Genomic DNA, 23935 nt, shown 5'->3' on the forward strand with positions numbered 1-23935 from the left:
ACTGGCACGCATTTCGCACTAATCTCCTTTCCGCCTCCTTTGAATCTTACGATGACTGGACGTCGCGCATCTCCGCTGCGCTTTCGACCAGTAGCCGTCGCGTTCGCTCACGGCATCCTATCCCAGACCCGGATCCTCACTTTCTCCGTTTATGGCGTCGGATGAAACGTCTCCAACGTTCTTTGCGCTCCCAACCACTAAATGCCCAACTTTCCTCTCGGATTGCTGCTCTGCGGGCCGAGATAGTCGCCCATGGCACGTCCCTCGAGCATTCTCGTTGGAGTGCGCTTTGTGACGGCCTCGATTCTGCATTACACTCGCGATCCACGTGGTCCCTTTTTAAATCTTTCTTAGGTACGAAGCCTACACTTGCTCCCACTCTAGCAAAAGCCCTCACTCAGGGGACTCCCTCCGATGTCTTTCACAAGCTCACTTCTTTGTATCTCCCACCCCCTCTCACACCTTCCTACCCAGCCTACTCTGGCGATCCTAACCCAGACCTCGACCGCCCTTTCACTCTCCGGGAGCTCGAAGCTGCCCTGGCTGCTAATGCTTCTCGCTCGGCTCCCGGTGAGGATACCATCACATACACTACACTCCGCAACCTCCCCGACCACTCCAAGGAATTCCTCCTTCAGACTTTCAACAATGCCTGGGACAGCGGCTGCTTGCCGAGCGCTTGGACATCCTCTCTTATTTCTATGATTCCGAAGCCGGGCAAACCTCCCTCCCTTTCTAACCTTCGCCCTATCTCCTTGACGTCGTGTGTTGGCAAGACCCTTGAGCGAATGGCTTTGACTCGCCTCTCTGATCTTATTGAAGCGAAAGAGTTCTTCCCCCACTCTCTTATCGGCTTTCGACGGCGCGTCTGTGCACAGGACATGTTCCTGATCCTCCAGCACACCTTTCTCTCACCCAATCCCAGCCAGATCCACGCTCTTGTGACTGTTGATGTCCGCAAGGCCTTCGACGGTGTGTGCCACGACCATATCCTGTCTCGGATCTCCTCCCTGGACTGCGGACACCGCATGTACTCTTATCTCCGCTCCTTTCTCTCTAACCGAGTGGCTCGTTTCCGAGTGGACACACATCTGTCCGATCCCCACCCGCTCACCCGTGGCACTCCTCAAGGTGCTGTTCTCTCTCCTATCCTTTTTAATCTTGCAATGACCCCTCTCGCCTCCCAACTAGCCCAGATTCCTGACCTCCACCACATCTTTTATGCCGACGACATCACCCTCTGGTGTTCGTCTGGTTCTCCCGGTCACGTACAGGACACCCTGCAACGTGGCCTCGATCTCATCAACTCCTTTCTCCCCACTGCTGGCTTGTCACCTGCTCCGGAGAAATCCGAGCTTCTCCTTCTTAACTACTCCTCATACCAGCGCTCCCACAACGCCCTAATCTCCCTACATCTTTCCGGCTCTCCCATTCCTGTTGTCCCCCATTGCAAAGTTCTTGGTTTCCCGTTACATGCAGCCAAGAATGTGCAAGCCCTACACCACGCGGTCAGGACTTGTCACTCGGTAACTCACCTCCTGTGGCGCGTGGTCACTCGGCGCGCGGGCCTCCACGAGGCTCATGCGTGCCGAGTTGCCCATGCGCTCGCCCTCAACAAGTTCCTGTACTTTGTGCCTTACGTTTCCTTCACCCACACTCAGCTTAACACCCTCGAGACCGCCCTTGTTGGCCTCTACAAGGCAGCTCTCAACCTCCCTATCACCACCTCCACTGCTAAGCTCTTTGCCACAGGCCTCTTCCATCCTCTTCGTTCTCTTCTCTCTCTCCACCGTGACTCCCAGCTTGCCCGGCTTTCTCTTACCCGTCAGGGTCAGTGGTTACTGGCCCAGGCGGGTATCTCTCCCATTCCCGTTTCCTCCTTTACCTCTCCAAAATCCACCCCGGCGCCCAATCTTCGCATTCTCCCCCTCCCGTCTAATATGTCCCCTGTCCTGCATGCCGGCCGTCGTCACGCGGCCGCGCAGCATCATTCCCCCCTCTTTACTACCCAGGGAGTAGCCTACACGGATGCCTCTTTCATAGCCCCTCGAGGTTCCTGTGGCTACGCTATCTACCATCCCCACCTCCCAGCACCTGAAACTCACACGAGTGGGCCGTACCTACACCCTCCGGATGCACTCTCTCTCGAGGTCCTTGCCATTGTACATGCCCTACAATCATTTCCCTCCCTGCCCTCGCTCCCAGAGTACACGATATATACCGACTCCCAAGCCGCCATTCGCCACATACAGAACCGCACCCTACCCCATTCACTCCAACAACAGGTCGAACGAGCGGTCTCCGCACTGCAACCTTCCACCGTTTTCCTCCGCTGGGTCCCTGGGCATTCGGGGATTGACGGCAATGAGCTGGCCCATCAGCTCGCCCGTGATGTTTTTAACCGGGCACCGTTGATCCCCTGGTCGGGGCCCTCGCAGGATTCTGGGGGACTCTCCCTGCGCCGCACTATCAAGGAAGTTTACCTCCAGCTCCGTCTCGACAAGCGCCTCTACCCTCCCCCTCATCCATCACTCACTGTGCCGGAGGCTCGCCTTCTGCGGCACATCCAAATGAATGCACTGGTTACCCCTTCCCGCCTCTTTCTCTATCGCTATCGCTCCGACCCCTCCTGTCCCAACTGCCCCTCTACTTATGCAGACCTATCCCATTGCCTATTCTACTGTCCGACTGCTCAGCAATCAAGTTCCTACCCTCCCCCTTCGCTTTTCATCACCACCTGGCTCGACTGGCTTGGCGCTGAAGGTGAAGAAGAACAGCGTCGACTGGCCACCCAGGCGGTCGATATGCTCGGCCTGTAATTTTTGGCTGAATAAAAGTCTTATACTACTACTACTACTACCCATTGCATGGCCTGCCCACATCTATTTTTTCTCTTTATGTCAACTAGAATATCAGATATTCTATCTTCTTGTCTCATAATGTTATGCCTAACATTTTTCGTGCCATCGTTCTTTGTGCGGTCTCTAACTTGTTCTCGGGCATCTTTGTTAACCTCCAAGTTTCTGCACCATGTTAGCACCAGTAAAATGCAATTAGTGTACAGTTTTCTTTTCAACAACAGTGGTAATCTACCAGTCAGGATTGGGTAATGCCTGCTGGATGCACTAATTTTTATTCTGTAAGTTTCCTCCTCGTGATTAGGGTTATTGAGATAAACCTACTGCTGCACGGACTTCAGAGGCTGACAGGCAATAATTAATTCTTGCTCCCTTGCCAGGCTATTGGCAACTCCAGAATTCGTTACCTGTGCTGGGAACACCATCTGAATTGAGAAGAGGTTTATTTGCGGCTCCTTACGCAAAGGCACAGTGACCGGGAACGGCGAGACAGCCCGAAGCACTGTCCGAAAAGATGCCAGCAATCATCAGCGCGACCTAAGCCGAGCCGCGCATTGGCAATGCGGCTGTGCCGCGAGACGCGTCTTCTTCTTCTTCACAATATCCCCCAGGACGAAAATAGACATCCTGGCGCCCTAAGAATCGGGAGGCAGAGGGTCGCGGTAGGGCTTGAGACGTGAGATGTGGACAATGCCACGTCCACGCCGGCGCAAGTCTTAAGGTGGTGACAGTTGCTCTATCAGAAAATTCGCCGGGGATGTTAACTGCAAGACTCAGTAAGGCCCTTAAAATTTCGAAACGAGTTTCGAGCAAAGCCCCGCCGTTTGGAACGGGACAGATAGCCACACAAGAACGCCTGAAGCGTAAGTGGTGTTTGGAATCGAGTTGGTACGGTTGTCGTTCTGGCATTGCTGTTGCTCTGCCGTAAAGGAGTGTGCTAGCTGGTGGCATTCTTCGGCTTGTCTGGCAACTTCAGACACAGGTAGACACTCGGAAGCGTCAGGACAGTATGGAAAGAACGTGTCGATGGTGGGCATGGACTCGCACCCATACAAGAGGAAGGAAGATGAAAATCGCATAGTGGCCTGGATCGCTGTGTTGTATGCGAATGTGATGAACGCGAACGATGCGGCTGTGCCGCGTGACGCGTCTTCTTCTTCTTCACAGAATGAACAACGATGGCTACGACATCCAGGGTCATGGCAGCTGTTTCACCTTGTGCTGTGCTCAAGATACTCATTTCTAGCAAAGAAGCAAGATGTTTCGTCAAAGGTAAAACGGTCTTTGATCACGAGCAATAAAAACAGCGCTGAACGACGGGACGAGTGAAGGGACACAGACAACGGCGCTGACTAACAACCAAAGTGTGTTTATTCCGTCAGTCAGCATATATATGCTCCGCCGCTATCTGAAACCACAGAATCTACAGGATAGGGCATGCGCAGGGGGAATGCAATTAATGTGATAAGAAGGCAATCTCACATTAATTAATCACATTAATTGCATTCCCCCTGCGCATGCCCTATCCTGTAGATTCTGTGGTTTCAGATAGCGGCGGAGCATATATATGCTGACTGACGGAATAAACACACTTTGGTTGTTAGTCAGCGCCGTTGTCTGTGTCCCTTCACTCGTCCCGTCGTTTAGCGCTGTTTTTATTGCTCGTAATCATGAACCAACCAGCCCAAATGCGTACTCTTTTGCGGTCCTTGATCGGTCTCAAGGATTTCAGCGAAGATACCATGGAAATAGTCGTGCTGCAAGGGGAACATCTGGCCTGCCTAGCACTTTTGTTACCGCTAGAAACGTACTCATTTTCTGTGTTTTTATGTTTTAACATTTTACTTCAAGACATAGTAGTCACAACATATACTGCAATGAACAAAATTAGAGGTTGATCACTGGCGTTTTTAACAGAGGTATAGCAGTAATAATTACTCAATCTCTGAGAATTCTTGTATTTGTATTTATTGATACCTCAAGGGTCCCAATAGGACATTACATGAGGGGTGGGCATGTAAAAGACGGGAACTGTGATGATGACATTACAAGGATCAGTCAAAACACTCGATGGCAGATATAAAGCACGCTGTGTCACGGATGAGTGCAGTTTGTCTCGGAAAGCCATTCCAGTCTTAGGCAGTTTGAATGAAGAATGACAACAGGAACACAGTAGTACGGGCTCGAGGCAGGATTAAAGTGTTCAGATGGCCTTTTCGACCAACAAAATGAGCCAGCTGGATCATATGGCGGTCACGAGGTATGGAACAAAAAAAACTGTGATATAGGTATAAGCAAGAGATGCGACGACGAGAAGGAAGAGGCAATAGGTTTAGTTTAGATTTTAGTGATGAAATGCTAGTGGTGATACGATTAATCTGAAAGAATAAATCTAGCAGCACAGTTCTGAACAGATTCGAGAGCTTTAATGAGATTAGGTTGGTAAAGGGTCAAAATAGCACATGCATATTCAAGTTGTGGTAGCACGAGCGTGTTATAGGGAACTAATTTTACGGGTAGCTATGCCATAAAGGGATTAAGGCGAAGATAAGAAAGAACTTTGTAAGCTAAATTAATTATGTTGGCCACATGATTTGTCCAAGACAAATCTTTAGAGAGGAGAATTCCTAAATACTTGTAGGAGTCGGTGGTAGATATAGTAAAGTTATTAAGCTTGTAGAGAGGGAGGATGTAGTTAGGTCAACGATTGAATGAAATGTGTAGCCTTACTACCGTTCAGGCACATGAGCAATGTAGAACACCAGTCTTGAATATGAAAGAGATCCTCGTGAGGGAACTTAAAAAAAAAGACATCTCAAGAAACACTAATGAAAGCAATAATTGGCTGATTTTAGTATAAATACTGAGAACAGAAAAAAATCTGAAATATGTAAAATATGCACCTGGTTCCTAGTTCCCAACTTTTGTAAGTCATGCCACTCAAAAAATTAGGAAGATTCCTTGGCACCAGTACTAGCCATAGTATTTGCCCATGCTATGCTATGCGGGAAAGCAGTAGCTGTGCAAATGCAGGGTGTCTACCAAACTGACATTACCAAATTCCCTGAGTTTTCCAGGCTTTCCCTGAGCACATCTGCAATATTCCCTGAATGAGCCATAACTTTGTTTTATGTCAAGACGGGCTGGCACCATGTTGCCCAATGCTGTCACTCTCTAGTAAGCATGTTGAAACAAAAAAATGCTTTAATCCAGTTTGAATAGTAAAGTAATATCTATTTTATTCAAAAAGAAAACTGAAAGGTGATAGGAAAATGCACAGCGGAAAAAATGGTAAAACCCTTTCCCAATCCAGAAGAACATTTTCAAATACGGATGAAAAGGAAATGCACACAGAAGTAAATATTTTCGAATATGAGCTATTTCTATCAACTGATACCAAGCTCATCGGTATGAGGAGTGAACTTTGACAACACTAAGATTGTCTCTCAGCAGCTGGGAAGTCAACCTCAGCTGTCCTGACATACTCTCCGCCCGTACACAATATCTCAGTGTTGGGTTTCACTGCTTTAAAGAGTTTATTTGGTTTGGATGAGGGACACCTGCATCTCGGCGTCAGTCAACACTTTGCTTTCTTGAGCTCAAGCTCCTTCAAAGAGGCGGCGGCACGCTTCATTTCTTGTTAATTCCTCAGTGCGTCGGTCCTGTCTGTTCTCATCCTCCTTGTACCACGCGTTCGCCCCATGGATCATTTGAAGCGTCCTCTTGGTCAATTGTACAGTCAACGTCTGATTTATTTGGACTCCCTAGAGGCTGCGAAAACATCCAAAAAATCGGGCAGTTCGAAAAAAATGAATGCATGTCTTTAACTGCTCTTAACTTTTTTGTTACCACGCATATTAATATTGATCACCGGTAATCGATACTTTAGATTGCCGACTTCGACATGTTGGAGCTGTTTCATATCCACTTCATTCCATCCAGTAGTTAATACACGCATTGAAATTTCCGAATCAGTTAAAATTTGAGTGCTCCGGTGATGTTGCGATTTTCAATGGACCTTTTGCGAACAAATGCGCATATGTTGTAGCGAAAAGAGGAGTGGCCGTCACCTTCTGCCGCGCTTGAGAAAAAATCATGTCGCTCACTATTACACTGCACTAGCATCAAAATTTTGCAATCAAATGACTCCCAATAAGTCAAGAATTGAATGATATCGCCGGCTTTGCCATCCGACAGTGCTGAGCGGTGATAATTAACCAAAAATGACGCCAGCTGTTCACTAGTGAGCTTTGGTTTGGAGTCCGAGTCATTTTATTCCATCAAAGTGTATTTATAAAGGTCAACCGCATGTCTAGCATGGGCACCTTGCATTTTCAACTAGTTTTTGAGAGTATTGGTTTCGCTTCTCTCGTAAAATCCAGGCAAGGGGCACTGCTGGTGCCATTGTGCAGTTATTGAAAGCGGCTAAAATGGCGTCATCCCGAACGGCTGCGTCGCGAGAAAAGCGTCGTGCTCAAAACTATGCTGCACCAGCACTTTAATTTAGGAATGAGGACTCGAGTTATTATTCCAAACATGACAGCAAAGCAGAGTGTCTGACGGTGACAATGTTTTGAGTCAGCATGGGATATCCGCAACTGTTCACCACCGAGTTTCCGTTACGGCCTTGAGCGGTCTTCTTCCTTGTGCACACTTATCTGCCGATTTTTTTTTCACGACCTGAGAGCTCTCCTGATTATCTTCAGGGTGTATACTTCACTTGTTTATGATGTGCTGCGATCAGCAGCAAAGAAACTTCCGTTCATGCCAGGAAGTCCACTCATAGCACATCTCGACCCAGCACTGAGGATCAGCGCAAGACAGTTTGCAATGGCATGGGATTTCTTTCTGCTCCCCTTCTCTGCAGAAGTGATAAACACAATCTGCAAAAATGCAAACAGATATGCTTGAATGCATAATCTAGTTGCCCAGCTACGCTGGGGGCGATTGGTCCTAGAAGAGGTGCATGACTCTAGACGAACTGGTAAAGTACGTTCCCTGGACTCCTCATTGGACCATCCTCAGAAGATGCTGAAAAGACAGAACTGCGAAATGTGCTATGAGGACTGCAAAGATGAACTAATAGCAGACATTTTGTGGGAAAGGTGCGGAGTGCACCTCTGCTTCACAAAATCCAGGAACTGCTTCACTGCATGGCATGAGTGATGAACTGGTCTTAGTTTCTTTTTTCTATCCGAAGAACGGCGGCGTACTGTGCATTTATTTTTTCAGACACTATTTCTGGGTCATTTATCTCTGAAATGTATATTCTGAATTTCCTTTGATATTAGTGTTTTAGCGGATGTTTTTATTGTTTTTTTATCAACTGGCCGTGAAAATGGTGCTTTCAAGAATTTTATTTTACCTAAAAAATTTTTTGTTTGGCAACACATGTTTTGGAAAGAAAATTTCATTATGCACAACATGCTAGGCTGCAATGTGTGCAGGAATATTCTTTGTAGTGATAAATATTTTTTTCCCGAGACCCATAAAAAAATACCACTTTCTCACGGTAACGAAAGAGTTAAGGGCTCAAACTGCCACAGGCACGTCTGAAAAAGCTCTCAAGGGCTGCGAGTACACTTATTTGGCATATCGGTGGTCGTACTGTGGCAGGAGACGGGGGTGCACGCGTGTATAACTAAGGAATACATACTGTGTCCCGTGACAATTGCACCTTCCCACGCTTGTTATGCCTCACCGCGTAACATTTCTGTATTGAGGCGAAGCTAACTTTCGGAAACTGGCATTACGCAACGCGCTGTGCTTTGCGAGCTTCGAAGCCAATCGCGAGGATTACGAAGGCGGAGTCGGTGCCATTGCTGAGAGCGGCGCATTCTTTCAACGAAAAACATGGCCCCGCACGGCAAGAAGCTAGCGAACGTAGAAGCAGCTAGGCCTAACGTTGCGCGGTAGCCGATCCGCTGGCAGCCGTATACGGCTGCCAGCGGATCTGTGTGCGAGAGCACCGGTTCGAGGCGGCGAGATAATCGAAATGGCGGCGGTGGTGGCTTTGATTAATGCCGTTTCAGACCTGCAGTCAGGGCAATATACATTGACTCTATGGAGCACGTGGTGGTGTCGCGAAGCAATGCGAGTTATTGGGCATGTCCGAAAAATCGGCGTCTGCAAAATCAGTCGTTAACTACTCTGGCAATACCTTGTGCCGATGACACGCGTCAACGACGGTTCATTCCGATTCGTCGGTTACTGGAGCCAGCATTAACACGACTTTCATTCCCTTTCAATAAAATTAGTTAATTTTTCCTGATAGCAGCACAAATTCCCTGAGTTTTCCCTGAGTACTTCTAAACTATTCAAATTCCCTGAGAATTCCCGGTTTTCCCAGTTGGTACACACCCTGCAAATGTGAAAACATAATAAATAATAATATTTGGGGTTTTACGTGCCAAAACCACTTTCTGATTATGAGGCACGCCGTAGTGGAAGACTCCGGAAATTTTGACCTCCTGGGGTTCTTTAACGTGCACCTAAATCTAAGCACACGGGTGTTTTCGCATTTCGCCCCCATCGAAATGCGGCCGCCGTGGCCGGGATTCGATCCCGCGACCTCGTGCTCAGCAGCCCAACACCATAGCCACTGAGCAACCAAGGCGGGTCAAATCTGAAAACAGTTAAGTTCCTTTTGCACAGGGAGCATTTGTTTTACACACTGCAGCAAGCACCCATATCCCTTTTTATTGCCTTCTTTAGACTTGCGAGGCAATGGTTGTCATGTCAGGAAGCATACAGAAGCCTCCTCATATTTGATTATTGCATTCAATCAGCTTTTCTCTGCAAGCGAAGTGGTCTAATGTGCCTTGAACAAGCACTGGAGCCTCCCCATACTTTGTTGAGTTCCTGTACAGTGCTGCACAGTAACGTGAAGAGGAGCAGGGAAAAAACTTGGAGGACTCTTAAGCTTCATCTTCAAGAGTGGAACGCGATAGACCTCAGACTCTGCCCAGGCGGCGCTGCGGATGGATGGAAGGTAGGAGCGTCCCCTTTGAAACGGGGCGATGGCAGTTGCCACCATGCTCAGATTTTTATTTTGCCTTTTATTTTTATCTGTGTTGTGTGTTATTGAATTTCTCTATTTTTTTTAAATACGTCTTCCTACCCTTTTAACCTTATGTCACCTCTCTGCTTTTGAGCCACCAATCCTCCAATCGCCTTTTGCTAATTTCTACCGCATATTTATTTAGATGGCTATCTTTATCTCTGAACCCTTGGGCCTCAGGAAGGGTGACTGTGGCTGCATCGACATCATGATTCACATCACATTTTAGTATGAGGTGTTCCATTGTTTCTACATACGGTATTTATCACACACAATACATGTGTCTTCTTCTTCATTAAATTTCTTTTTATAGCTCTGCATTCTAAGACACCCTGATCTAGATTCAAAGAGTAGGGCACTGCCTCTTGAGTTATCATAAAACGCTTCCTTCCTGATCTGCTGTTTCCAGTATCGATATAGTTCCACACTATGCTTCTTTTCCATTGAATTTATCCAATTTTTACCTTCCGCATATTTAACCTGTCGTTTAATGCTCTGTCTTTCTTCGTCCTCGTGTCTGGCATACTTACTGGTTAGCTTCCTAGTTCTTTTCCGCCATTGTGAGTCAACGCTCTTTCTGTATAGGTATTTAGACACTTTAGCTGCCCACCTGTTATCGTCCCAATTTCCTCAGACGTTTTTCGTATAGGATTTTACTCTGAGCTTCCCGTGCTTCAAACGATGCCCAGCCCATATCTCCCTGTACTGCTTCATTTGTGGTTTTCCCGTAAGCACCAAGTGCTAACCTTCCCACAGCTCTCTGATTTACTTCTAGTCTCGACTGAACCTCTGCCCTTAAACACAGGACCGCATTCCCGAAAGTAAGCCCCGGCACCATTACTCCCTTCCAAATGCCTCTCAGTACCTCATACCTGTTTTACCCCCACAATGCCTTATGTTTCATTATCCCGGCATCTCTTCGCCCTTTTGCTATGAGAGACTGTTCGTGCTTTTCCGTGTACATCTGCCCTTTGTTTATCCATACCTCGAGATATTTGTATTCGGCCACTCGGGGTATTTCATGGCCTTGTATTGTAAGCTCCTGAGCAGTTGTATCGTTGAAAAACAGCCCACCAGACTTAGCTGCACTAAAACTGAAACCTAAACTGTCTCCTTCGTCCCCACAGTAATTAACCAGAGTTTGCAAATCTTCCTGGCTATCTGCTAACAGTACAATATCGTCCGCATACATTAAACCCGGTAGTCGTTGCTCAACAACCTTTTTGCCTAATCTGTACGACAGATTATACCCTAGATTGCTGCGTTGTAACCTTCTTTCCATGCTTATCATATAAAGCATGAACAGCAGCGGTCATAGAGGACAACCTTGCCTTAATCCTTTGTGAACCTCGACAGTTGTCGTACTCTTAATTCCTTCCCATGTTATTTCAACATTATTTTCTCGATATAGTTCCTGTAGAAAATCAATTACCTCATTACCGATACCTTCAGCTTATAATATGTTCCACAGGAGTTCCCTGTTTACATTGTCGTATGCACCACTTATGTCCAGGAAGGCTAAATACAGAGGTCTATTTTCCGCCTTAGCTATTTCTATGCACTGGGTAAGCAGGAAAAATCCGTCACCAGCGCCCACCATCACCGCCTTGGCGCGAACTGAGCAGTGCAAGGAGAGCTGTCCGGTGCACAGGCCACAATGTACCCTTCTCTTTCGTTTGTGTTGAGGCACGGTTGCCTGAAAATGAAGGACCTGGAAAGCTTCTTCCGCCCGTCCACGCTTCCGGAAAGGAAGCTCAGCAGGGCGAAGTGCGTGTGCAATATAAAATAATGTCTCAGGTGTTATATCGGCGCGCTGTCACTCGCAAGTACAGAGAGCATCAGGTTTGTCTATCGGCATATCAGCGTTCGAGAAGCGCGGGGTTCCAAAAGAGCGCGTTTGGAAGCCACATATTTGCAAAAAGCAATAATGCTTTCTCAGCAAACCCAAGCAGAAGAGGACGCCAAAAATGTGGTTGGTAGCTTTGCGGACTAGCTGAAGGCCTTTCCAAGCTTTCAGAGTTCGAACTTCTGGACAGTTTTGAACAAGGGCTCCAAGGTTTTCTTTTTGGACTTGTCATTTCAATCTGCTCCTGCAGTCCGTACTTTGGTGATCGTGTCCACAGACCTGCACATTGAAGTATTTTTTGGTGAAACGGGTGTGAGGAAGTGTGGTGCTGTGTTAGTTTCTGAAAAGCTGTGCGACTTGAGAGATTTGAAAAGTGTGTTACACATGATCGAACAGACATGTAGGGATATCAGCACTGAGCGTTCTGAAAAGGCCCGTCATCTAGTGACATTGGTTTCGACATTGCTAGAGGAAGTAAGTGGAAAACATTTCGCATGCGAGTTGCCAGAATGGCATTTGGAAGTGCTTAAATTCTTGAAGAGTCAAGTTGATCTTGTTTTGAATAATGCTGGCCGATATCACCCCGATTTATTGGTTTTTGCTATCCTTTTGTTCACAATTTCACCTCATGCACATAGATTCATGAGAAGTTCGATGAAGCTTAAGATGCCACGTCCTGATATGATTAGAAGACTGTGTTCATCGTACAATGTACGCCCTGGATAGGAGCAGCAGGGATGTAGCTTTCTTTCCTATGCAAAGCGTATTGTAAGCACATATAAAGAGCATGAAAAGACTGTAAGGTTAATGATTGATGAGACTCACCTTCAATCATTTTTTGATTACAAGGCTGGCTTTGTTACTGGTGCTGCGGTAAATTCATCGACTGCAGCAAAAACTGCCCACATATTTATGATACAGAGCCTGCTTTTTTCAAACAAGGATGTTATACACATTCTTCCTGTGGCACAGATTGTGGCTAAGGTGCTGCATGACTTCCTTCGGAAGACTGTTCTTGATCTAGAGGCATCTGGTTTTAGAATAATCGCAGTGATCTCGGACAATAACTCCATAAACAGAAAAGCCATGTCCCACTTCGCTAAGATGGCAATTGTCAGCATTGTTTACCAGCATCCTGCCGACACATCACGACCCGTTTTTCGTGATGGACCCAGTTCACATACTAAAGTGTATAAGAAAAAGTGCCTGGATCAAAGAAACATTCGCAGAAATTTTTCAAAAGCTCCACCCCACCTGAAGTTACTGCTCTACAAAACACTAATTAGACCGAAGCTAGAGTTCGCGTCATCTGTCTGGGACCCTGGTCAAAAAACACTAGCAGATACCATTGAGTCAGTTCAGAACAGGTCAGCACGTTTCATCCTTTCTAATTATTCCCGCACATCTAGCGTTTCTTTAATGAAGTCAAGCCTTGGCCTTATTAATTTGCACATTCGAAGAAAAATTTCCCGTCTCTGCATTTTTCAAAAAACCTTTTACCAAAACAGCTCGCTTAAACAAGACTTCATTTCAGAGCCTTCGTACATGTCGTCGCGTCTTGGTCATCGGTTTAAAGTGGTCATTCCTTTCTGTCGCACAAATGTTTGCTCTGACTCATTTCTGCCGAAAACCAGTGCCGATTGGAACCGCCTTCCCCCCTCCATCGCCTGCATCGAGGAGGCATCATCTTTCAAGACTGCAAAAACTGATTAGGTTTTGAGTTTATCACCTTAATACTAATTATTGTTTGAACATGTATCTTTTTTATTATTGTACCCACCCCCTCTGTAATGCCCTTCTGTACCCTGAGGGTACTGTAAATAAATAAATAAATAAACATTGGCAGATGCATGTACTTTACTGAACCAAAGAGTGATGAGGCTGAACCAAAGATACTTACAGCATCTTTCAAGGTATTATGCCAGTTGCACGAAGCTGAAAAGCATGAGCTCTTGAATCTAGCAGCAACGCTCACTTTGAAGGCACTGAACCCCCCGAACATGGAATGGCAGAACGTTAAACTGGCCTTAAAGATTTTAAACTCACCTACTGTTGCTGCTCTCAGTGTTGCAACGTTGCAGCATGCAAAGGAAACATCTCAATATGTCGACACCATTTTGACTTGGTGGAACACTGTTAACGTCAAGACGCCAAGAAAAGGATAGCGGTTGCGAGAACAGTTGCAATGTCCAATAGTTTCATCGTCATGTCCTCAACAAGAATTTTTAGAGAGAATAGTTCAATGGCTTGATCATCGGGGAAGCCTCACACATGACAATGGCCGCTTAACACGTGAAACGCACATAGCTTTCAGCCACACTACCCACGCCTTGCACGAACCTGCCATATACTGTCTCGAAGAGCTTCATTTCGGGTATGTTCTTTTGGGCAAATTTCAAACTGATAGCTTAGAGGATTGCTTTGGAAAGTACCGGCAATTGTCTGGTGCCAATTACCACGTGTCTATAAGGCAGATATATGAATCTGTAAACAAATTGTGTTTGCAGAAGGTTCTGGACCTGCCAGATTTAGACATTCTACTACCACCGAGCGCGAGCACGTTGGAGACAAGTGTAAATTCAGGGAACGGCCAGTTTCAAGTCACTGTGACCAACTCTGACATTGAGAAAAAAAACGTCAAGGCTACCGGCACTAACGTATATTGCCAGCTGTTGTGCCCATGCAGCTGTAACATCCTTGTGATGCACATCCTTGTGATGCAAGATGATCAGGGTCATCGATCTAGATGACCCTGAGAATGCATTAATCACGAAGATGACAAGGGGCGGCCTGAAGTTTCCACGAGCAGTTGTAGTTAATGCTGTACTCTTTACAGAAATTATATTGGACAAGCTCAGGACACCAGAATATGCCGTACAATTTTTCAGCCTTCCTAGGCAGAAAGATACTTTTGTCGGCCTTGTGTTTGCTACCCTTCATGACTTTAAGGATGTAGATGTGTGTGATTTCAGTCATCCTGCACAGGAGGTAATGGGGCATGTTGTAAGTGCTGCAGCGAATACACTGTTGAACAACTTGTGCCGCACAGAAAACGACAAATTATGCAACGCCAAGAACGTCCGAAAATTGCAGACCTTGAAGGCCTAAGATGTTTCTCATTATTTGTCTTTTGTTCGTGAAGCTCTGTTTTGTTGAACATCTACGTATGTTTGTGTTGACAGAAGCCTTGTAAAAAGAAACCTGTGACGTAGCTAGGACTTATGCCTACATTATCGAAATTTAAACCCTGCATTTTGGCCTTTCAGATGTTAGCGTTTGAGTGCATTGTGCTACCTGTTTATGATTCAAACTCTCCATGCTACCGCAATCCATTAATTGCATGTTTTTCTTTAGGACTGAGAGTAGGCCTCCAGTTTTTGAGTTACTTTTCACCATTATCTCAGTATTTTATGAAGACCAAAAAGGCCTGCAAACAAGGCGGGTGGAAATAAAATAACCACAAGAAATGGTACAACAAAGACGGAAGCTTATTTTATTTGACAATTAGTTGTGCGTGACCCTATAATGATAAAATTTTCACAATAAAATGAACCTCGACATTTGTGTGTCTACCGAAGACTGTTTTACGCAATGCAAGAGTGAGTATGATACCGTATATGGAAGATTTAAAATGTGTTTCTGAATGCTGTTCTTATCATTTGTGAATGAAGTATATTCTGTGTCTTCAATATGCAGTTTTCGTCTTTCTTTCTTTCCGTCTAAGGATAAAGTGACTAAGCAGCATGCAGTTTGCTTGTCTTAGTCTCGACCAAACATCACAAGCACAATAAGGCAGGTCGTGTTGCGATACGCGCAAAGAAAAAAAAATGTCGCCAATCAAGTAATCTAAGGAAGGTATGAAAGAATGTTGCTTTCTATGGTGGTGTTGACTGTGGTGAACCAGCGGCTGCCCCTTATTTTTTGCGTCAGCTATAAGTGTCTTGCTTTGGAACTGAAGCATATGCATTTATAGGTTGCTGTCACTTTGAGGAGAGCACTAATTTTCCCATGCCATAGTATCCGCGACGTGCAAGGAGACACCCTGCCAGCGCAACGAACCTAGGCGCGGAGACGCCAACGACATCGACTGTCCGGCCCATCCGACTAGCGTGACGTCACACTGGCGTGCGGAGGCCTTACATTTTTTTCTAGGTGGCTTTGGCGAGTGGTGCGCCACGTGTTGGGGTAGCGCCGCACATTGCGAGGAGGGAGCCTTCTGTGTTTGCCGGAAGATGGCTCTGCGTGTGCGCAGAGCGCAGAAGAACTGTAGCGGAAATGTACTTTGCTACTCGTGTACCTGTTACTTCTGTAATTTGCATGCTCATATACACCGCAGTATAAGTTTCTACGGCACTTTTCTAAGGCAACACTGCATTCACTAGAGGCGCTTTTATCCCACTTTGAATCATCGAACTCGTGGCTCAGTGGTAGCGTCTCCGTCTCACACTCCGGAGACCCTGGTTCAATTACCACCCAGCCCATCTTGCAAGTTGTTTTTATTTAGGAAGTGCCTGCTGGGATTTATCGCTCACGACCGCCGGTGCCAACACCGACGACACCAGCATTCCTGCAACACGAGCTCCTTAACGCTATCACGTTAAAACTTTATTTGGGGCCCGGTAAAGGGCCAGTAAAGTATTTAAGGCCCAGTAAAGTAGAGCGCTTGCCCCGCTAAGGCCCGTTGTTCATCCACCAAGCCCGAGTGAAGCCAAGCACTCCAGCGAAGGGTAAGGAAAATAAGGAGAGGTAATGACAGTGTTACATGAGTACAGAATGTGTTCTGCACCTGCCCATATCTCTGGACAGTTGGGGCAGTGAGCTGTGCTACGCCAACCAAAGTTGTAGAGCATTAGTGGCGTGAGAAGAGTGCTCGTTTGAATTTTATGAAGGACGTGTGCTTGTTCCGTGTTGAGTGGAGGATGAGGTTGGGGCAAAATAGTGCGGTTTTCCTTGATGTTCTTGTAGTGTTCAGCTATTTGCACTTTGTATGTAGCAGCGTCTTCTCTTCCACTGTCATTGGATTTGGCCAGCGAATTGAGGGCGCCCAGGGGTTAATTTCACGGGCACGTTGATGAACCAACTCATTTCCCTCGATCCCAACATGACCAGGCACCCAACGCAAGGTGATTGTACTGTTCGGTTTGCAGTTACGGGATTCTATTAAGACCTCATGTTGGTGTGTTTCCAACAGTCGGTGTTGTATGTTGCGAATGGCTTTGCTGGAGTTGGTATAAAGGTTAATGTTACTGGACTGGTGCTTAGTGAGTAGAGAGGCTTCTCGTATGGCATATATTATCGCGTGAGTTCCAGAGTGGCCATGTTGGGAGGCTTGGAAAATGGCCCAGCTGTTTGGATGATTGGTGCTGTCTGTCCAAGTGTATATATCGCATAAGCGCATGATCCCATGTGTGAACATGTGGCGTCCGTGTACATTGTGATTTATTTCCTGTCTATGTGGTGATGTTTTGCTTGCGCTTGACATCGACCGTCATGTAGGTGTGGCGTCGTATTTTTTTTGTATATTTGTAAATGCAATGTTGCGTGGTAGTGGAGGGCTTTTACTAACTGGTGTCAACTGGATAGGGGAGATCCCTGCTCGTTTCAAGATGTCACATCCTTGCTCCGTACAAGACAAGCGCGCTACTTGTCTGTCTCGGTGTTCTGTTAGTCCTGAGAAAGTGTGAAACAGTCTCGTTTGTTGAAGGCGATGATTTGAGGTGTATATCGGTTGGCTCGGGGCGGCCTTGTGAAGGGTGTTGAGTGAAGATTCGAGTTTGTGTTTGTGTCAGTGTTAGGAATCAGGCAGTGTACAGAAGCCTATTATACACGAGCACGGTCACGAGCTGTGCTGCTTGTTCTTCTCTCAGTCCGTGTCAGTAATGTTAGGTGTTGCACAATATTGTAAAGTAATGAATAACACAGGTGGTGTCTAATATTATTACGATATCATCGAGCGATGCTCAAGAAACGAGCCACCGCGAGAACGACGATGAAGTTGGTCGGTGTGCTTGGAGCGAGTGAGTGTCGGCCTGGCTGCCTGGCTCCAGTGTAAATAGCCTGTAAATAGCCTCTTCTGCCTGTGTCTTTCCAAACGCAACATTCTGGTGGAGGTCGGCGATCCCCGTCTTCACCACGGAACTCAGATGTGGTCGGCATACTGAGCTCATCACCATACCTCCCGGTGACGCGCCCACCTCTGCAACGGCTTCGGCTTGTCCCACTGCTCCAATCCTCATGGTCGCCCCACATTGCGACCCAGGTGTGTTCTCTGGCCTGGAGGGCCAGGATGTTGACGACTGGATCAAACTCTATGAACACGCCAATGCTAATAACAGGTGGGAACCAACGATTATGCTCGCCAATGTCATCTTTTCTCTCGGCGGCACCCCACGCATGTGGCACCAAACGCATGACGACGAGATAACCAGTTGGGACAATTTAAAAGAGAAGCTACAGGAACTGTTCGGCGACCTCACTGGGCGCAAGGCTGCCGCGAGAAAGGATCTTGCGTATCGTATTCAGTCATCCACGGAGCCATACGTTTCCTACATCCTCGATGTCTTAGCACTATGCCGCAAACCTGACGATGCTATGTCCGCAGCCGATAAAGTGTCACATATTCTAAAAGGCATCGCCGACGAGGCTTTCAATTTGCTTGTTTTCGGCAACGTCTCGACTATCGAGGCCATCATCAAAGAATGCTGTCACCTTGAACAAGCTAAGAGCAGCCGTATCACACACCACATCACGTGGCTACCCAACACTACTGCTACGTCGACATGTGAGGGTCGACCACGTCAGACCACCACCTGTCACCATGTCACCCGTATTGTTTGCCGCGAACTCGAGGCCACCTATTCGCCAGCTTTTTCCGCATTGCCTCCCAATCCACCAGCAACACCATTGCAATGATCCAGGCCGTCGTCCGACAGGAATTTGAGAAAATGGGTCTGAACTCCGTGTGTTACACGTCTCAACCCAGCGTTCCCCAGTTCTCTAGCGGCCCTCTTTGTCCTCGGCAGTCCTTTTCCGCCACATCTCGCCGCAACCTGTCCGACTGGCGTACCCCTGATGACCGGCCGATCTGTTTCCACTGCTGTCACATCGGCCACGTTGCTCATCACTGTCGCAACCGATGGCCACCACCTCCTCGGCCGTTCACTGCCGCTTATTCCCGCACATTTGGACCTTCCGTTTCCTATACCACCCGCCATGAATCCACTGCCGCTGATGCTCCTGCTCCGAACCTTCGGTACAGCCGCTTGCCCTCACCTCGACGCCATCAGTCTCGTTCGCCCCAACCCCGTTGCTTCTCTTCACCGCCTATCGCCTCCCGGACCCAGCCGGAAAACTAGGCACTGCAGCTTCTGGAGGTGAAGCTGCGTTGTCGACCCTGCCCTCAAATCCTCTGCTCACGTTACCCCCGAACCTTCTTGACGTTGACAATGACGGCTATCCTGTCACAGCACTCATCGATACAGGAGCACATCTTTCAATTATGAGTGCTGCCTTCTGATGACGGCTGAACAAGCTCCTCACCCCAGCATCGGCACGCGTTGTGCACGTTGCGGATGGCGGTCCTGTGCCTATCATCGGCATGTGTACGGCACGCGTCAGCATCGCCGGTTGCCACACTCCTGTCCTCTTCACCGTAATTGCTCATTGCCCCCACCACCTCATTCTCCGCCTCGAGTTTCTCTCCGCACATTCTGCTCTTATTGACTGCTCTTCCAGTACCCTTCGCCTTGAGTTGCTGATGCTCGCAGAACCCTCTGACGCACCCCCTGCCGCTTACGTCCCAACAGCTTTCTTCGCCTGCAGCCAAAGTCCATAGCCTACATTGAACTTTTGTCTTTCCCACCAGTTCCTGATGGTGAACACCTCGTCACTCCTCTGCCCAACATTCCAATAATGTATGACGTTACAGTTCCTCACAGTATACTTAATATTACTGGGAAGTGCACTCGCATGCCTGTCTGTAACTTTGGCTTGGCAAAGCAAATTCTACCGCAAGGTATTTGCCTTGCCACTGTTGATTGTCTTGGCGACCAATACGTGGCAGCGTTATCGACCGATGGTGCGAGCTTAGCAGGCCCCTCGCGCCAGCCTCAGGTGCCGATCCCAATATAAAGAAAATGGTTGCGACGGACCTGTCCTCGGGGCAGGCTGAAGAGCTTTGCCAAGTATTATCATCCTACCGAGATATTGTCGACATCGACGATCGCCCTTTAGGCCAGACGCTCTCGGTCACGCATCGGATTTTTGCTGGTGATGCTACGCCAATTCACCGACGACCATATCGAGTTTCTGCGTCGGAACACCGAGTAATTCAAAACGAAGTAAAAAAAATGCTCGATAAAAACATCACTGAGCCTTTTTCGAGTCCCTGGGCGTCACCTGTGGTGTTGGTTAAGAAGAAGGACGGCACGTGACGCTTCTGTGTAGACTACCGTCATCCGAACAAAATTGCTAAGAAGGACGTCTACCCGCTCACCTATAGACGACGCCCTTGGCAGCCTGCCCGGTTCCAGCTATTTCTCTTCTATTGATCTTTGTTCTGGATACTGGCAGATTGCTGTTGACGATATGGACCAAGAAAAAATTGCATTCATCACACCTGATGGCCTATACCAATTTAAAGTAATGCCGTTAGGATTATGCAATGCCCCTGCCACCTTCGAGCGTGTGATGGACTCCTTGCTCCAAGGTTTCAAATGGTCCACATGCTTCTGCTACCTGGACGACGTCATCGTCTTCTCGCCAATGTTCAACACTCACCTTGAACGTCTCACAACTATACTTGATGTATTTCGAAAGGCGAAGCTGCAACTTAACTCGTCCAAATGTCATTTTCGCCAACGGCAAATAACTCTTCTGTGCCATCTCGTTGACGCTTCCGGAGTACAGCCTGATCCCGACAAAACTCGCGCTGTCGGAGAGTTTCCGGTTCCGAAGACAGCCGCAGACGTCCGAAGTTTTTTAGGGCTGTGCTCGTACTTTTGTCATTTTGTTCGAGATTTTGCGCCAATTGCTAGGCCCCTAACTAATCTTTTGAAGAAAGGCGTACAATGCTCGTGGAGTACTGCAGAAGCCACCGCCTTCACTCGCCTTGTCACTCTTCTAACCTCGATCACCACCCATTCTCGCCCACTTCGACCCTGATGCCCCTACAGAATTGCGTACAGATGCCAGCGGTCATGGCGTAGGTGCCGTCTTAGCCCAGCGTCAGTGTGGCCAGGATCGCGTTATTGCTTATGCGAACCGCCTCCTCACACCATCGGCGTGCAACTATTCCATTACGGAACGAGAATGCCTTGCTGTAGTCTGGGCAGTTGCGAAGTTCCGTCCTTACCTTTACGGTCGGGCTTTTTCCGTAGTCACTGACCATCATGCTCTCTGCTGGCTCTCTTCGCTAAAAGATCCTACAGGCCGACTTGGTCGATGGGCTTTGAGGCTACAAGAATTTTCATATTCCGTGGTGTACAAGTCTGGCCGCCTGCACCAAGACGCTCACAGCTTGTCGCGTTACCCTATTGACGACTCTGACTCCTCTAATATTGCCAGTGCTTCTTGTGTATTCTCTGTATCACAGCTGCTTCATTTCGCCGACGAGCAATGCCGTGACACTTACATCAGATTACTCATCAATCGTTTTGAGCACTCTCCGGCCGATGCTACTCTACGCCTCTTCGTCCTCCACGACGGTACTCTGTACCGTCGTAACCTTCATCCAGGCGGCTCTGAGTTCCTACTTGTAATACCTAAACACCTCCGCTCCACCGTTATAGAAGAGCTCCACGACGCACCAACAGCAGGGCAACTCGGCGTATCTCGAACCTATGACCGTGTACGTCGCCGTTTTTATTGGCCGGGCCTTGCCCGTTCCGTACTACGTTACGTCGCCGCTTGTGAAGTTTGCCAACGGCGCAAGAAGCCTACCGAGCTCCCTGCTGGTTACCTGCAGCCGCTCGACATTCCTACCGAGCCCTTTCATCGTGTCGGCTTAGACCTTCTCGGCCCATTTCCGGAATCTACATCAGGAAACAAGTGGGTTGCAGTCGCGGCGGACTACGCGACCCGCTATGCCGTAACCCGCGCTCTTCCGACCAGTTGCGCAACTGATATTGCGGACTTCCTCCTACATGATATTATTTTGATGCGTGGTTCTCCATGTCAATTGCTAACAGACCGTGGCCGCACGTTTTTGGCCAAAGTCATCGACGACATCATGCGTGCCTGCTCAATACGGCATAAATTTACCACCTGCTACCATCCCCAAACGAATGGCCTCACTGAGCGCTTGAACCACACCCTTACAGACATGCTATCCAAATACGTTTCCGACGACCACCGTGACTGGGCCCTGGGTCTACCTTACATTACCTTTGCATACAACTCTTCCCGTCTCGAAACTGTTGGCTTTACCCCGTTTTACCTCTTGTATGGCCGCTGTGCTGTGCTTCCGTCCGCCACAGCTTCAACTAGCGATTATGCCTGTGATGCAATCGCCCATGCTGACCACGCTCGCCAACTTGCGCGCGCTCGTCTACAAGTGTCTCAAGACAAGCAGAAGCAACGCTACGACCTCCGTCACCGTGATGTCCATTTTGTGCCCGGCAGCCTCGTGTTGCTTTGGACATCTTCGCGTAAAGTTGGCCTATGTGAAAAACTCCTTTCTTGTTACACAGGTCCATATCGCATGCTCCGCAAAGTGACCGATGTCACCTATGAAATCGTTCTAGCCACGCCCACTACATCCTGCACAGTGACAACCAGTTACATTGTCCACGTCGTTAGACTTAAGTCCTACAACTCTCCCCGCGCCTTGGATATTTAACAGCACCGTGACGGTACTTTTGCTGCCGGGGTGTAGTATTACGATATCATCGAGCAATGCTCAAGAAACGAGCCGCCACGAGAACGATGAAGTTGGTCGGTGCGCTTGGCACGAGCGAGTGTCGGCCTGGCTGCCTGGCTCCAGTGTAAATAGCCTCTAAATAGCCTCTTCAGTCTGTGTCTTTCCACACGCAACAATATGTACAAGATTAGACAATTAGTCAAGCTTTGGCCGAAGGTCAGTCTGAAATCGACTGTGTGCTCTTGTGTAAGTGAGAAGCTCAGACGACAGGAATCATTGCTTGTAATAATTTGTCCATATGCTGTCGAAGCATTGATGGGTAAACGCGGTCCCTGGTGGAAAAAAAATAAGGTGACTTGATATTAGTCAAACACAATGATCAAAATTACATGCACTGATGAGCATCGACCATTGTTTAGGACATTGTTAAAACAGCCTATACGTCAGATCGGAAAATTTACAACCTGAGAGATGCTTTCATGTCTTCCCTGCTACTTTCATTCAAAAATTATGCTGCCGAATCCACCAAACCATTAATTTTGCTTCATGTTATTGAAGAAGTGGTAGAAGCACTGGAAGCTATAGTTTCAACAACGCCACCAGTCGGAGTTTTATTTTTCTAGATTCCCCAATCTGCCAAAAATCGTCAAATCTGACCAAAAGTTAAAGTTAAGCCGTCATTTCAAATGGTGCGTGAAGCTGTTAGTAGAATAACACGAGCGTAAATGTTAACACAGAGAAAAACTGCCAATCAATTTGATTGATTTAATAGGTCCAGTAACAAAAGCGCTAGCAAGTCGCATCTTATTTTTTTAAAAGAAAAAGAACCTTTCAAGTAAGCCGGGGGTTATTAAAGGGGAGTTGGCAGTAACGTCTGCCGTGCTTTCAGGAGCTAAATAAGGATATTGTGCACTGATAGAATGAGGCAAAAAACTGTAAAGTTACATGGTTAGTGTGTCTTGGGCAAAAAAAAAAAGTGACAGTTCTGTTTGTGAGTTGGGGTGCAATTTTCTCTTTATGCTTAGCTGATTCGTGTAATAAGGTCCTGTGTGTCCGATGAGTGGGGCTTGTTCGTGTTCATACAACACAGTGTCAGAGGTACGGCCTCGGCTTGAGAACAGAGCAGACACCCACTGCCCGTAGGAATTCACAAACCTCAGTTAAACGTGAGAAGTCAATAACAATCAATTGGACCAAGTTCCGTTTCATCTAACTTTCCAAAATTTAGCGAGTGTTTCCTTTCGAGCAAGGTCGCTTCAATTAGTACATGCATGATTTGGAAACCAACTGCAATAGCTGTAATGGCATTTAGC

The 23935-nt window shown here is 47.5% G+C and overlaps 2 protein-coding genes across 4 annotated transcripts in view; one reads left to right on the forward strand and one right to left on the reverse strand.

Annotated features, from left to right (window-relative positions):
* The window catches only part of LOC135916728 (RING finger protein 141-like), a 271536-nt gene that overhangs the window by 148002 nt on the left and 99599 nt on the right, over nucleotides 1-23935 (reverse strand). The gene's annotated exons all lie outside the window — the stretch shown is intronic.
* Nucleotides 435-22601, forward strand: LOC135916716 (uncharacterized). Its single transcript, XM_065450162.2, has 2 exons — nucleotides 435-2709; nucleotides 22453-22601. Exons 1-2 carry the CDS (start codon nucleotides 702-704, stop codon nucleotides 22599-22601), a joined length of 2157 nt encoding a protein of 718 aa, XP_065306234.2. The 5' UTR covers nucleotides 435-701.

Source organism: Dermacentor albipictus, chromosome 3 (assembly GCF_038994185.2).
Source record: "Dermacentor albipictus isolate Rhodes 1998 colony chromosome 3, USDA_Dalb.pri_finalv2, whole genome shotgun sequence".
Lineage (NCBI taxonomy): Eukaryota > Metazoa > Arthropoda > Arachnida > Ixodida > Ixodidae > Dermacentor > Dermacentor albipictus.

Excerpts from the sequence above, each read along its gene's own strand:
- LOC135916716 (XM_065450162.2), top strand. The coding sequence starts at position 702 with ATGATTCCGAAGCCGGGCAAACCTCCCTCCCTTTCTAACCTTCGCCCT. Across the intron at positions 2,710-22,452 it reads TGCTCAGCAATCAAGTTCCT|GTCCATATCGCATGCTCCGC; the intron begins ACCCTCCCCCTT and ends CTTGTTACACAG.